The sequence below is a fragment of the Typopeltis vanoorti genome, chromosome 13, assembly GCF_054136105.1.
Source record: "Typopeltis vanoorti isolate ZY-2024b chromosome 13, IOZ_Tvanoo_1.0, whole genome shotgun sequence".
Lineage (NCBI taxonomy): Eukaryota > Metazoa > Arthropoda > Arachnida > Uropygi > Thelyphonidae > Typopeltis > Typopeltis vanoorti.
The window spans coordinates 77,425,647-77,442,986 of NC_143561.1; the positions used below are offsets into that span (position 1 = coordinate 77,425,647).

General features: G+C 37.7%; 1 protein-coding gene across 2 annotated transcripts in view; it reads right to left on the bottom strand.

Moving 5' to 3' along the window:
- The window catches only part of LOC150100299 (FAST kinase domain-containing protein 2, mitochondrial-like), a 91,436-nt gene that overhangs the window by 37,879 nt on the left and 36,217 nt on the right, over nucleotides 1-17,340 (bottom strand). For both annotated transcript variants that reach the window (XM_090402969.1, XM_090402970.1), the window contains one exon: nucleotides 14,663-15,296. In XM_090402969.1, coding sequence (XP_090259095.1) covers nucleotides 14,663-15,296 — 634 coding nt within the window. The remainder of the gene's footprint in view (nucleotides 1-14,662; nucleotides 15,297-17,340) is intronic.

The window sequence follows — 17,340 nt, forward strand, 5'->3', positions numbered from 1 at the left end:
CTTAAAATGATGTGTTATTGCCCATTGAAAGACTGTGTGGAGATAGTATTTAGGGTACTTACTGTAGATGATTTTGAAGATTGAGATGTTTAAACATTGTGTCAAGTCTTGTGTATGAGTAAAGAGAGTGCAATCATCAGCAACAACTGTGGATAAAGTTTGAGTTCAGTGAGAGAAAGTCACTTACATATAAATGCAGTGAGTGGCTGAATGAAATAACAGAGCATTGAGGGAGGAATACCTACATTAGTAAAAAATCTGAAGAGAGAACACCCTTCACTACAATATGCAGTGAATGATCCAAGAGAAACTGGCAATCCAATTACATTATTAATTGTAATTAATAATGTAATTGGCTGAGCAGCTTTTGATGCCAAATCTTATCATATACCTTGGAAATATAAAGTACAACAGCACAAGTTTCTACAAACCATTTTATGGCACATTAGGTGATGTAGGCGAGAAAATATGTTATGGATCTTAAATGGCAGAATCCATATTGACTTGGAGTCACTGATTAGACGAAAGTTTTTTGGGTGTTGAAAAAGCTGACTGTTGATGACCTTCTCCATTAAACTTGTCTCCTTTTTTCTTTTTTGAAATTACTGTATATAGGCATGTTTCTATTCTGCAGGAGAGTGCAGAGAGAGAGATGATAAAGAATGGTTGTTAGTTCAAGTACATCTCTCAAACATAATTGGTGAGATCCTCACAACCAGAAGCTTTGTTGTTATCCAGGTTGTTCAGGATTCTTCTGAGGTCTTTTTTGACAGAAGGCTATAGGAAGTGATTTGCCTTGGTTAACTATGCAGAAATTGGATGCCAGGAACTCAGCATCAGCTCTGGTTGATGTTGCACTACTGCTTACCATCTAGATGAAGAACAGATGGTTGCAAAGATGGGCAGAAATTGTGTCCAACAGCTTTAGACAAGAAGGTATGATGGCCTTCTATATTCTTAAATTTTAGGCTCAGACATAGCCTGATTAATGATTATTTTACACATATTTTGGACTTCAGTGAAGGCTGTGAATGAATTTGGAATTTCTGTCTTAAGCTACTTATGTTGCTTTCTGGCAGCGCTGGCATACTTCCTGGAAAATCGCCAGTTGAATATTGAGTGGGAATATTGAATAGAGTGGGGAATGAAGACCTTCATTGCGACATGGATAATTTCTGTAATAGTCTGACCACAGAAAGAAGGAATCTTTACACTTGTTACTGTAGTACCAAAATATAAGAAGCTGCAAATGGTCATGAAGAGCGTCTGTTCTGATCAGAAACATACTACAGGGTCTGGGGTGTAGCTGATGCATCGAGAACTGCAGTCCGGGATCTCAATGAGAAATATGCTATGAGGACACATGCTACTGTGTCCAGGGCAGCCAACATGTCGAGAATTGCAGTCCAGGATCTCGATGAGAAATATGCTACGAGGACTCTCAACATACTTCAGCTTAATAACATCAATGGCACTCAAAAAAAGATGGAAGAGCTTAAGAACATTTTATACAAAAATAACACCCACATTGCATGTTTACAAGAAACGAAACTAAATCAAAATCTGAAGCTCCAAATCAAAGGCTATTCAACACTAAGGAAACACGGACAGGATCATTCTGGTGGAGGCCTAGCAGTAGGTACTGCTAGACCTCCACCAGAATGTACTAGTAGGTACTCTTGCGGACCAACATTAAATATAAAGAAATCATATCAACTACATAGAGCAATATAAATAGTAATACAGAGGCTCAAGCAGTCAAGATATTTCTACCAAAATGCATTATTACAATAGTCAATGCATATCAACCAGATAACATTATTATTATTTCATAACACCTCCAAGGAGTCCAAAGACTCATCGAGGGAGGGCACCTACTCTACAATTCTCTGTCTCCACCAATCCACAACTACCTTCATCATTTACACCAACGCCATCTACTGCCGACCATCACCACTAATATTTTCACAGATAATCACAAACATCCATGCCCACAGCGGGATTTGAACCTGCAGCCTTTTGGCTGGAGAGTGGATACACTAACCACTTGGCCAACCAGGCCGGCATAGATATAAACACAGAACTACTTAAGCAACTTAGTCAAACAATATCAGATACAAAGATTCTTTTAGGAGATCTGAATGCCAAAAGCCCAACTTGGGGCTTGCCACAGCTAGTTAGGAAAGGAGCACAAATAGAGGACATAACTGTTGATCTAAACCTTGAGATCATAAACAACAAGCAAAATACATATTTTTGGAAAAAGGGGGTACAGAATCAGCATTAGACATCACAGCAGTAGATTATGAAACTGCAAATCTTACCCAGTGGAAATACTAAAGAATGCCATCAGTAATCATAGACCTATTATCACAACCATTAATTTGCAGTTAGACCCAAAACCACAGACAAAGAGATCTTGGAACTTCAGAAAAGCAAATTGGCCTAAATACACACAACTATTAGAAACTTATTGCACTGGCATATCCACTAGTAAAGAACTTGATCAGCAACTACTAGAATTAACTAACAACATACAGAGAACTGCAAAAATTTCAATTCCCAGAGGACTCAGGAAAAACAATTGGGTTCCGTTTTGGAAAGATCATAATATCAATGCTATGATCACTGAAAGAGATATTATCAACGAACAATTAAAAAAAAATAATACAGAAGAAAACAGAAAGAAGTTAATAGAATTAACTCAAAAAAATTGAAGATGAAATTTCAAACTGCAAACAAAAAAAGTGAGAAGAATTCTGCTATAAACTAGATCCAAGAAAAGACTCACAACACTGGAACATCATCAGATTATCAAACAACGCAACACTTCTGGATACTGATCACTCTTCAAACACAGTCTCCTCAGGGACCAATACAGCAGCAACAAACAAACAGATGGCAAATTTACTAGCCAAATATTACTTGAATGCAAGCAAGCTGCAATACAACAAAGAAGACAAAAGGTGCAGGAAAATTGCAGAACATCTGCTAATACAATCCAGAACTTATCCTTCTGAAGACATCTTTAACTAAGGATCTCACAATGACAGAATTAGAAACAGCAATTAGTCAAATTGACCCTGACAAATTACCTGGAATTGATCTTATCTTTGGAGATATGATTAAAAACATGGGAGAAATAGCCAAAAACTGCCTTCTGAAGATATTTAACACTTCCTGGAATACAGGTAAACTGCTAAAAATCTGGAAAACATCAGTCATTATACCCTTACTAAAACTTAACAAAAATCCTTGGTGGAGATGACCTTGCTAATGCTTCTGCCTGGTATCTCCACTCGGACCTGGCTCCCACTGAAGAGACCTCAATAAAGGTCGAAACTAGTCTGGGTAGTGGGCCTCCCCTTAATGCATAACATTATACATATCCACAAGGAGATGTGTTTTGCATTATGGGAGATACTGAGATAGGAGTGTCGTGATCTTGCTCCACCTTTGCAACGAGTTGCCCGGTACCACCTTACCCCAGTCCTGAAGATACTTTCAGGCGCAAACTTTGTTTGCTCACACTTGGATAAAGGATTAAACTAAATTTATTATAGTCTAACCAAGTGAAATATAAACTTTCAACATCTTTCTCTAAATTCAGAGTAATTTAATAAAAAGGTGGCACACCATTTGGCAACTCCTATAGGTAGAGTTGACCTTGCTAATGCTTCTGCCTGCTATCTCCACTCGGGGTTGGCTTCCACCGAAGAGACCTCAATAAAGGTCGAAACTAGTCTGAGTAGTGGCCCTCCCCTTAATACATAACATTATACATATCCGCAAGGAGATGTGTTTTGCATTATGGGAGATACTGAGATAGGAGTGTTGTGAGCTTGCTCCACCTTTGCAATGAGTTGCCCGGTGTTGTACCACCTTACCTTAGTCCTGAAGATACTTTCAGGCGCAAACTTTGTTTGCTCACACTTGGATAAAGGATTAAACTAAATTTATTATAACAAAAATCCTAGTTAATGCAAAAACTACAGACCAATACCTTTGACTAGTACTCTCTGTAAACTAAATGAAAGAATGATACATACTAGACTTATGAACTGGCTCTTAGAAAATAACAAGATCAACTTCTACCAAACTGTATACAGGTCTCAACACAGTACAGAAGAGCAATTATTTTATATCTTTGCCAATCAATCAAAGGTGGCTTTCAAGAAAAACCACCAAAGAAGACAACAACAATCTTCTTGGATCTTACTGCTGCCTTTGATTGTGTTTGGAGACAAAAGTTAATAAAAACTGCACAGGATACTGGAATAAGGGGGGGGGGGTGCATTAATTTGGATTTCAGATTTCATGAACGGAAGAAAAATGAAAGTAAAAGTTAATGGAATTTATTCCAACATGCATCGAACTTGGGCTGGAGTCCCACAAGGTTCTGTTTTAAGCCCACTCCTATTTCTCATCTATATGAATGATATTCATCCTCACATAATAAATAACACAAAAATAGCATGCTATGCAAATGATATAGCAATTTGGCATATAAGCAGTAATCCTCAACAATCTGAAAAAAGTCCTAAATAATTCAATAACAGGCTTAGAAAGATGGGCAAAGGAACTTAAATTACAGATAAACCTGGAAAAAACAAAACTAAATATCTTCTCCACTGATAGAAAAAATGGACATAATTACAATCCCCAAATCAAAATATATAATACCAAAATAGGAAAAACAGAGTCTCCAAAATACTGAGACCTAACCCTAGAAATTTACATATTACAAATATATCTAATAAAGTTCTTAAAAAGCTTATATCATCAAAAGGTTTTATGGAACAAAGTGGGGTTGCAAAACCAGAGACACTCAAAACTATATACACGGCACTCATACGACCCACCATGGAATATGCCTCATCAATCTGAGCTCCAGCTTCTACTAGCTCAAAAGAAAAATTTGACAGAGTACAATCAAGAGCAGCAAAAATTATTACAGGTGCAGTCTCATCCACAAATAATTTAAAAGCTCAACAAAAGTGTGGGCTTCACATACTAGAAGAGAGAAAAAAACTCCACAGTTAAATTCACTAACAGAATCAGGAGCCAACAACAGGATCACATCTCACTCAGGACTTTCGATGCCTGGACTGGAAAATCTAGACTAAAGAGGTCATCTACTTTACAATATGATCATGAAATTAGAAAACAGATTGACTTTGAACACCTGTCCTCTGCTTATTTCAATGGGCAGGTTCTCTAAGTTGATCTTTTGACTTTTGAGCCATTCTTTTCCATTATACTAGAAAAAATACAACGATTAACTTAAATCTCCTAGCACCTTGTTCAAACAGGATTCACAGCATGAAAATAAAAGAAAAGGACTTAACACTAAACATAACTTAAATAATCTAAACCATGCCATTGCTTATACTGATGGATCATCTGATGAAGCACTCAACCAACGAGGTTCAGGGGTTTTTCTAACTCTACCTGGAGGCAAGGAAATGCAAATCAACTAGCTAGCAAAATAGCTTCAAACTTCACTTGTGAATTAACAGTCATAGAAGTAGCTCTCAAGTTCTATCTCTGCTTACTAAATAACTTAAGGAATTCACAACATACAACAGAATATAAATTAAATTAAACTTTAATATATATTTCCAATATTTCACCATATTTGCCATTTTCACAGGAATTTAAAATAAAGACACATGCATGCAGGCACTACACACAGTAAATGAGGAAGAAGCGAGGAAGCTATTGTTTCTCCTAAAAGTCCTGATGCCCTCTAGTGGGCTATATAGGTATTCTTGGACATTGGGCTGAAGGTCTTCTGATGTATCTCTCCCAAATTTGGAGCAGTCTCATGCAACCAAATTTGTTGAGGTCTGGCATGTTTCTTAGGGCTGAGGCTGATTCCATGAAAAGTCTTCCAAATCTGAATTTGCTACATGTATTACTGTAGCTTTCTTCCACCGTATTCTGTGGCATGTATCCAGAGCATAGTCTGCAAGACCAGAGTGGCTGTACTGGTGAAAACAGATGTAGTCCTTGTGTTCTGAAATTCCAATATTCACTGTCCTGCCTGTTTGGCCAAAGTAGGACAGCTTACAGCTGCAAGGGACCTGGTATATGCCAGGTAGGTCTAGGGGAAGTGGTTGGTCTTTAGTGGAGTGGATAAATGAAGCCAATTTTCTATATGGTCTGTAACAAGAGGTCAAGTCATGTTTTTTTAAGATTTTGGTAATTTTTTCCAAGGTGCCTCGGTTGTAGGGAATGGTGATGGATTTAGAGTAATCAGTGTTGTGAAGGGGGGAGGGGGGTTTTGGTTTATTGGTTTCAATATTTTTTGGAGGGGTAGCAAACTTAGCTATTCGGGCGCTTCAAGAAGAGCTTTCTAGCACGTTAAATCATGAGATTTGGTCAATTTTATACGATGTCTCGTGCACTGCTGGGGATAAAGAATTTGAAAAAATACAAGGTCGACATATCAAGAAATTTGAGAAATAAAAAAGAACTCTACCTCCGAACCTAAACTTCCAACCAACACTGTGGTCAACCTTAATTCACTTAATTTGAAGCCTGAAGCACTCAACGATCTTTCACATGGCCACAACTTCACCATTGCTCCCAGAAAAATAAAGGCCAAGGATATAATGATCCAAATTGAACGCAGGATCTGCCACCCTCCAAACCACATCGCCAACAATATTAGACTAGATGTAGCTCATGTTCTCACGAAAGCAAGACCACCAAAAACCAACATATCCAATAAGTATTTATAAAGCTCTGCAGGAAATGAAGAAAAACAAAGAAATAGTAATCACCAAAGCAGATAAGTGAAATGCCACAGTAGTACTTAACCAAATGGACTACACAGGTAAGCTTAATGATATATTATTAGATCATGCTACTTACTTCCCTATTGAATACAATCCCACCAACTCACAAATTAGAAAACTCCATAGGCTCCTTAAGAAGGGTCACTTCCTGGCGTGTAGAAGTTACTAACAAATTAAAACCGTTCAATTCCATACCCCACCCCCATATATATAGACTCCCAAAAATACATAAAGAAAATATGTCATTACATCCCATAGTGGATGGCATTGATTCCCCCACATACAAATTAGCTAAACATTTGGCCAAAGCGCTCACACACTATACTGGCAACACACCATCACACATAAAAAAAACTCAGCCCACTTCAAAGCCAGCATAGAAAACCTTACACTCCAACATACTGACATAATGGGCAGTTTTGACATCTCCTCCTTATTCACAAATGTCCCACTTAAGGAAACTTTAGAGCTAATTTAGAGAACGGTCAATGAGTTTAAGGAATGGTATGATACATTTTGTGTTTCTTAGGGGGAGGGGACCTCCCCTCGATTAACCTTAGAGTTAATCCAAGCTAAATTTCCTCCCAATATCTCAGTCCTATTTCAGTTCACAATGAACTCAGGCTATTTCATTTGGCAAGAAAAATTCTACAAACAAATAGAAGGGACAGCCATGGGCTCACCGCTCTCCCCTCCCTTGGCCAACTACTTTATGGAGACTTTTGAAAGCCTTAAACTCTGCCCCACAAAAACCAACCATATGGCTTCACTACATTTATGATGTGTTCGCTATTTGGCCACATGGCTCTGACATGCTCCTCTCCTTCTTAACATACTTAAACAACCACCCCTGAATCACCTTCACCCTGGAAAAAGAGGAAAACAATAGCTTCCCTTTCCTAGACACACTAGTCACGCCAACCTGATGGAACCTCGATTTTCTCAGTTTATAGAAAACCCACATATACAGGCAGATACATCCACCAACAATCTCGCCCCCCCACCTCACAACAATATGGAGTTATTAAGACACTATACAACAGGGCTATACTAATCTGTTCAAATGACAATGCCCTAACCACTGAACTAAACTACATCTTCAACACTTTCTCAGCTACCCACCCCCAAAAAATATTGAGACCAATAAACCCCCTCCCCCCTTCACAACAAGGATTACTCTAAATCAATCACCATTCCTTACATCTGAGGCATCTTGGAAAAAATTGCCAAAATCTTAAAAAAAACATGACTTGATCTCTTGTTAAAGACCATACAGAAAATTGACTTCCCTTATCCGCTCCAGTAAAAACCAACCATTTCCCTTAGACCTACCTGGTGTATATCAGGTCACTTGCAGCTGTAAGCTGTCCTACTTTGGCCAAACAGGCAGGACAGCGAATATCAGAATTTCAGAACACAAGGACTACATCCGTTTTCACCAGTACAGCAACTCTGGTCTTGCAGACTATGCTCTGGATACCCACCAAAGAATACGGTGGAAGAAAGCTACAGTAATACACTGTAACAAATTTAAATTTGAAAAACTTTTCATGGAATCAGCCTCAGCCCTAAGAAATATGCCAAACTGCAACAAATCTGGTTGCATGAGACTGTCCCAAATTTGGGAGATATACATCAGAAGACCTTCAGCCCAAAGGCCAAGAATACCTACATAGTCCGCTAGGGGGCACCATCAGGACTTTTAGGAGAAACAATAGCTTCCTCGCTTCTTCTTCATTTACTGTGTGTAATGCCTGTGTGCACGTGTCTTTATTTTAAGTTCCTGTGAAGGTGGCAACATGACGTTGCCAAAATATTGGAAATATTTATTCAAGTTTAATTTATATTCTATTTGACATTGTGAATTCCTTAAGTTATTTAGTAAGCATGTATAACCAATGTATAATGCCTTCCTATGAGAACAGTAATAAACACAATAGAAGGAATAACCATCTACAGTGACTCAAATTCTGCACTTGAAGCATTAAGAAATGGAAAAACAAAACTCACACAGCTAACGACTTTAAATTTGAAAAATAAGAACTGTACACTGTAATGGATTACCCCATGTAAATATTGAAGGCAATGAGAGAACAGACAGACTAACCAAAGAAGCATGATACCTCAAAAATCACACCCACTATCACTAACTGATGCTAACTCTGTTGCAAAAATAAGATTGGTAAAACAAACTATCAAGAAGAATGAAATCAGAGAAATTAATGAAAATAGAGAAATAACCACAGTCATCACCAGACTAAGGATGGAACATTTTGAAGGCATGAAAATTCATCCGGACAGTACTAAAAGCTATGAAATATGCAAGAACTATCCAGGAATCAAACTAACACCTTTCCATATCTATCCTTGTCCAGCAACTGCAGGACAAGGATAGATATGGAATAGATATGCTCTACAGAAAACTGACAATAACCCAATATAGAAAAGCTCTACTCCATCAAAGTTCAATAGGTTTCCAAAGCAGTTCTACAGGTCTACGTTCATATCTAGAAGCTCTTCAAACGGACTCGACAATAACAACTCATGGGTAAAATCCAAGAATGTTGAAAGCTAAGCTACTCGATGATCAGCGCTGTGACGCAAGTGCAACCTTGCCTGCTATTGCATGACTAAATCGCATCAATGGCATGACTTGATCATGAGTGAAAACAAGAGATCCAACGCTGTTATTTTGAACTTTGCGATCGAAAATGGTAAACCACTAAAAGAAGACATCAACAGATTGGCAGGAGAATGAAACTTCGATTCTAGAAATCTCATCAGGTGCCATTGTTTTGGACCCATAAATAAAAAAAAAGATGGAACGAACTTTCCATGTCTCGTGAAAGTGACCTGTAAACACCGACAAGCACATCCAATAACAGTGATTAATAACGAGATCAAGGACACCTGCCCAATCACGCATACGTGCTCGTCCTGACTTAACATTTGTCCAAAGAGAAGAAAGATGTTATCTTCTTAGACAACTTGAAGAAAAACACCAAAATGGAGACAACAGTTGGATCACTGACTACAAATAAGTTAAATTAGTACAAAAATCAAGTGACACCACTAATAGCCACCATGGAGGCCAGTATGGAAGCACTGCATAGGAAATGTACAAGACCCCTGTAGTCAAATATATATATCCCACAGAACCTTATCCACTTCACTAACATCTGTGGCCTCAACTCCAACCTTAATAGTGTCCACTACCATCTTCTGTCTACCAAGCCCCCACCTACTCTTTTGGCAGAAACTCAAATCTCACCTCCCCCTAGCACTATACATCTCAAACTACTTTAACTCCTTTTGACCCAAGGGTAGTGTCTGCACATATATCCACTCGGACATGACTTGCCAGAGCAAAGCCAACCTAGAATCTTTTTGATTTTTTGACCTTTTTGGTTGAAAATATTCCTTCCCCACTAAGTCAAATTCATTTGCTGTGTCTATCACTCCCCTAATGCCACCAACCACTCTGAGCTCTTTAATTTCCTCCCCTTAAAAATTGGTTTTCTCCATTCCCACTTTCTTAACAGTGAAATCATCCTCTTAGGAGATGTTAATGTCCAACTGGCATTCCTTCTCCAATTGCACAGATCTTGCAGGCAGAGATGCTGAAATATTTACCATCACTAATCACCTTACACAAATTGTTCACATGCCAATCAGAATACAGATAACTCAAACCACTCCCCAAACACCCTACATCTCTTCCTCACCAATGACCCTTCCAAATACACAGTGAATAAAGTGAGCCCCCTGGGTAATTCTGACCACAATCAAGTGCTCATCTCTGCCCCCATGCAGCAATGCTTACACAGCCACTCCCATACAATAGTTTGGCATTATAACAGTGCCAAGTGGGACAGCCTCTCTGACTGCTATGCCTCATTTCCATGGCTGAACTATTGTTACAAGCCTTCCAACAAAAAAAATTTGCACCAACATATCACCAACGTAATCCTCACTGGGATGGAAACATACATTCTCTACACTACTCTGAACTACCATCCCCTAACTAAACTCTGCTTCTCCATAAGATGTGCCAAGGCTGTAAATGAAAAATCAAGCATAACACAATTAACTTACATCAAGAACTCCATCTTCCTTTAGTGCGTATAGCCCGGAACAGATGCAAGAAAACTATCAATGCTTCCAAAACAGATTTGAAAGAGCAAAAAGCAGGAAACTAGCAGCCTGCCCAAATGGCAGCCGAGCCTTTTGTTTTCTTGCCAAAGCAATTGGCTGTAACTTTTGCCCAACACTATTCCCACCCCATCATACCCAGATGGCTCTATTGCATCATCATTACCCACGAAAAAGCCAATCTCTTGGCTTCACACTTTCCCCCCTCCCCAACCATTCCAGCTGCTCAATACAATGCACCATATATCCTTTTGCCAGAAAGAGATCCAAAAAACATTGTCTTTTACCCAACTCTATTAGACACAAAAAAAGTCTCATGGCCATGAAGGTGTTAAGTTCTGAATTAGACAAAAATTAAATTAAATTATGTTTCCTTCAGACTTAACATGGGCTTGCAAATTTGAATCAATTATTGATGTATACCAAAATATACAAAACTCTTGTAAATTTCACTAAAATGTTACTAAACTGAGAATCCTTCATTTAATATGTGATATTATAAAGTATTTGAGAATTGCTAAACTGCTTAAGTGTAAGTACTTATAAATTGCTGGGTGAAAGAGATAATCCGATTAAATAGAAATGGACGGAATCGAAACACGTGCATACAGGTGCACCTTTCGTAAGCAAATAAGTTCCCCCCCCACACACACACACACTCATACACGCAGAAGAGTAGGCTAAGATTTCTGTGTGTGGCGTGCAGTACTGGTGACGTGAGGTGACGCTGAGAAAAATGGGAGGTATAATCAATGACGTGAAGTAAACGTGTGGTGCGCAATTTAAAAAGTCGTGCAATGCTTAGAAGACTCTCTTGTGCTCTTGTTCTTTAGGCTGAGTTTTAGACTTACTCTTGTGCGGAGTTTCGCTCAGGAGTTTTCGGGCTATCTTGCTGATGTGTGTGTAGCCTCCTCGTGGCGTCCCCTCGTTCCCCACAGATTCGAGACAATGATGGAGGAACTTTGCTCTAGATTTCCCAACAATTTACAGGTCGGCGACCAGCCCAGCAGAAGGTATTCACCGATGCTTACGGAGATGTCGTTATGATGTTGAACGAGTTCACCATGGAACAATGTCTATCTATTTTCAGCGGCAGAAGTGCAGATTGAACCTATGAAGAATGCCTCAGCGAAAGCAGAAGGAATGTGGAGATATTACTCCACGTTCGAAAGTAATTGTCCAGACGAGATATGAAAAGTGGCCAGATAATTCCACAGCAATTGGTAACGTACAATCCATGTTTTATTATGTGTATATGTGTATTAGAAGAATATATGTAAAATTTAGGAAAGACTCTAGAGAATGCTTCTTTGAATGATAAAGTAATAATGAGAATTTTGAGTATTTTGTTAAGTAAATTAATTGAGAGCACATGGTGCCTAAGAATTGTCTTTTAATGATAGAAAGGGTTATGAGAATTTTGTGAGAAGAAATTGTTTAAGAGCACATGAAGCTAGTTTAGTAATTCAGCTAATAATTGTCCTTAGTATTAATGAATAAGTGTAATTTTTCAAGTGCAGATTGTAAGCCTTAACTGAAGTTCTTTGTCATGCATGCTAAGATACATATTGAGAATCTAAGTAAATTAGTGCTCATTCATAGAATGTACAATGTTTCAATTGAATTAAATGTTTTGTTCTTTATGTTTAACTGATGACTTGCCTGATTTTCTTCTCTGTTGCACTTGCTCATAAATTACGGACCATAGCGGGAGATTAATTTAGAGAGAGGCTACGACTACGTAGTACGTAGTCGTACTACGTACTACTTACTACGTAACTCCTAATAACATAAGATTGTATGCTAAACTATGTTCTGGTTCCTCGATTTTACACTATCTGTTAATCTAGGATTCGGGGTGGCGCAGTGAAAAATAAATTTTCCCTGAATCCAAAAAAGGAATTAGAACCAGTGTGAGACAAAGGAATAGGTATCCGCCATTAGTATTTCCTTTGTCCCACAAACCACTAGCATCGTTCTTGTAAGTATAGATCGGCCAAGAGAGATATTGAAGATAAGAGAATATAGACTAAATATAGAGAAAATAGTAAGAATAAAATAAAGGAGAAAAATTTTACAATGGCAATTCTCCAATTGTCCTGAAGGCTTGTGCACCAGAACTGACTACTGTCCTATGCCACCTGTATATACTTTCTTACTCCACTGGTATCTATCTCACAGTCTAGAAACTGGCCTATATTCAATCCATTCCCAAGGAGGGTGACAAATCACTGCCATCTAACCCTGCCTATCTCACTTACCTCAGTCATATCTAAAGTCATGGAGAAAATCAATAATTCCCAACTCCAACATTACCTTAAAGGCACCCAACTAATAAATGACCACCAGTATGAATTCCATGAGATCTACTCACATATATCACCCATCTCTGGACAAATGCCGTGAAGAAGTTTGGCGAATCTCAAGTAATATCTCCAAAGTTTTTGACTGGGTCTGGCACAAAGGCTTACTAAGCAAACTCCCATCATTTGGTCTGTCTCAGGACTTCTGCAGTTGGATTACCAGGTTTCTGTCTGGACACACACACACACACATTACGAGTGAGTAGATGGTTCCTTATCCTCTCACCATTCAACTAATGCCCAGGTTCCACAAGGTTCTGTTCTTTCACCAACCCTCTTCCTTCTCTATATCAATGACCTACTTCAGTTGACCTAAAACCCAATACACAGGTTTGCAGATGACAGCACATTGCACTCCTCCCTTTCATTTGATAAACCTTACTCTATGCAACTCACCTCAACCTACAAAATATTAACCACCACTGCTCTCATTTCTGATCTCCAAGCCATCCTCCAATGGGCTCAGATATCGTCACTTTCAATGCTAGTAAAACCCAGTTCTGTTTCTCACAAAAAAAGAACCATTTTCTCCCTGTATTATTTTTGATAACACTCAAATTTCTAGACAAGATGAGATCTCTTGGAATTACCTTGACATTAAGCCTCTCCTGACAAAAACACATCACAACCAATGCATTCTCAGCTTCTAAAAAACTAGGATCTCTCTTTCACTCAAGACGTTACTGCACCTTTGAACAGCTGTTAACCCTATACAAATCACTAATCTGTCCAGCTTCCAAATACTGCTCTCACATTTGGAGTGGGGCCCTAAGAGCTCCCTCAAAATGTTTGACTCAATACAGAGGAGAGCAATTAGACTGATTTAATGACATCTCTTACCAACTCACTTCCTCCCACTTTTGCAGACATTTGGTTTCTGCAATTTGTATATTCTATAAATATTTCCATGGCAAAAGTTCATCTGAAATAGCATCAATAATTCAATTCCCCCACACAGTTCTAAGCCCATTGGAACACATGCAGCTGCAGTCCAATATCCTTTCACAGTACACCTTGAACTCCACAAACAAGTTTCTACTGCTGTACTGTGGAACAGTCTTCCCCCTGATGTATTTTCCAAGGAATACAATATATACAGGCTTTTAAATCAAATGTAAATAAGTTTCTCCTTTCTCAACCCACTACCCATATATGGTACTAATGTACTCTAGATTGATCGACCAACCTCTCGTGTATGAGCTCAACATAAAAAAAAAAAAAATTAATTAAATAAAATAAATATATGTTTAAAACCTATTGTAGAAGGGGTGATATAAGATACAATTGCATATACTTTTTGATACAACTGATATATAAGAAATTGTTAATAAAGAATTAACAAACCTTTTTCTTGATGTGGTAAACACTTATGGCTTAAAAAATCATTACATAAAACTGTTGATAGCAGATCATTAGGATAATATCCTAATATTGCCAAACTGCTTACAAATTTCACATATAGAGCAGGATATGACTTTTTAAACAGAAAAAGTTTTTCTTTATCCATACATAACACATCCCAAAACGTGTTACCATCATCAGGCTGATATCCAATAAGTGCAAATGCTTCTACTAAAGTCAAGACAGAAACATATTTATGATATACAGCATCTGGTTGATTTATAATCTGTTCTGATATATACTCCAACAAATCTTTTGATACAAATTCAAATCTTGTAAATACACGCAGTACAGAATATGAGGATAAAAAGTCCCACTTCTGTGATAAAACTCTTTCTGAAACAGCAGTGAACAATTGCTTAGAAAAGAAGTTTCTCTTGTATAAAAATCTAAGTATATGTACAATCTGAAGAATGGTCAGTTGACATATGTTCGAAGAAACAGTAGTAAGAGATGCATCAAGAAGTTCTTCATGGCCTTTCACATCAGACGGTATGTGTAGCAATGAAATTAGTACTGAATAGGCCTGCTGAGTTGACAATAGCACAGATTTTTGCAGTAACACTTCCACTAATTTCTGAAATTAAAAACATTTTATAAGCAAATTGTCATGTGCATTACTTTCAATAAAACTATATAATTTGAATAACAAGAACAATAAATTCAAGGCATTTACAGTCAGTGAACTTTTTCTAAAATTACTCCTAAAATTTCCTCAGCCCACAAAGTAAAACAATAGTAAAATATGCACTTGACTCTTACTATATTAAATTCTCTCTCACTATAATTAACTACAAACAGGTACCATAAAATGCTCCATAAGTATGACTCTTTTAAAGCAAATTTATTATAGCAAGCTAGCTACTATGCTCTATGGAATTTGCTATTCCTACAGTCCCTACAAGTTTTCTATGGTAAAAGCTGACTGTTTCATATATAGTAAACTACTAATACGGTGTGTTTATTACGATATACAGAAAACAGAAAAAAAAGTGCACCAAACTGGTTTGAATTTTAAGAGGCTGCATTTTCAAACTATGACATATACATTATAATAAATTTAGTTTAATCCTTTATCCAAATGTGAACAAACAAAGTTTGCACCTGAAAGTATCTTCAGGACTGGGGTAAGGTGGTACAACACCGGGCAACTCGTTGCAAAGGTGGAGCAAGCTAATATCACTCCTATCTCAGTATCGCCCATAATGCAAAACACATCTCCTTGCAGATATGTATAATGTTATGCATTAAGGGAAGGGCCACTACCCAGACTAGTTTCGACCTTTACTGAGGTCTCTTCAGTGGGAGCCAGGCCCAAGTGGAGATAGCAGGCAAAAGCATTAGCAAGGTCAACTCTACCTATAGGAGTTGCCAAACAGTGTGCCACCTTTTTATTAAATTACTCTGGATTTAGAGAAAGATGTTGAAAGTTTATTTTTCACTTGGTTATGACATATACAGTAATCTAACATTTATTCGACCACATTGGTAAGGAAAATTGCCATCCTGATAACTGAACTGCAATTACATGGTGCTGTACCAGAAATTGATTGTTGGAAGTTTTTTTTCACTTGGTTAGACTATAATATATATTTAGTTTAATCCTTTATTCAAGTGCAAGCAAACAAAGTTTGCGCCTGAAGTATCTTCAGGACTGGGGCAACTGTAGGCTCTCTCTCTCTCTCACTCACACACACACAGTAATGCCTATTCGATAAGATCATGTGTATGAAAGACAGCATTGTATATAAAACTTTACAGATATTCTTTGTCTTCATTCTGTTCATCCATGGCAAAATGCTAAACTCAATGTTTTTGAAGATTTTTATTTATTTATTTATTATTTTATTCATGAAGGATGATAAATTATTTGAAGAAGTTAAAATGCAAATTGAAATGTTTCTATAAAACTATGTGCACAGTCTTAGTACATGCAATTTTGAGACTGCGACCTTATAGCCTACTTTAGACTGAATAAATGTGTTTTGATTCAGCTGACATTATTTCTAATGTTGATCATTTTTATCTATTTTGGGTATAAAAAGACTACCTATATCTCTGAAATATATTGTGTCACTTTCCTGCTGCCACTATTAGAAAGTTGTCTATGGTATGTTTGTCTAAAATACTCATTGCACAGAAACTACAGACAGATAGTCAAAGTAAGCACTTTCTCTTGTGTTGTTGCCAATGCAATGGAGTTGTCACACTGCATACATAAAATCTTGGCTATGCTTCAATATATATGGTTACCATTTGTCAAACTATCCAAGAACACAGAATATGAATACTAATAGAAAGGAGGAAAGTATAACATGAGAGAGGACATGAAAGAATTACTGGAAGTGGCAAAAGAAAAAAAGTGAGAGAGTTAAGATAGTGAGTCTGTTGCCACGGTATGACAGAGTAGAGCTGAGAAGGAGGGCCATAATAGCAAATAACTCAAAGTGTATGTTATGCAGGAGGAGTGGTGTGGGGTTTGTGGATGTGTGGAATGAGTTCAGCCAGCGAAAGGACATACAAGGATGGTTTGCATCTGAATGGATTTGGTGTTTGTAGACTGGAAAAATATTGTTGAATTAAGAGAAAGTGGATGTGCAGAATCAGGGAAACTAGGGAAT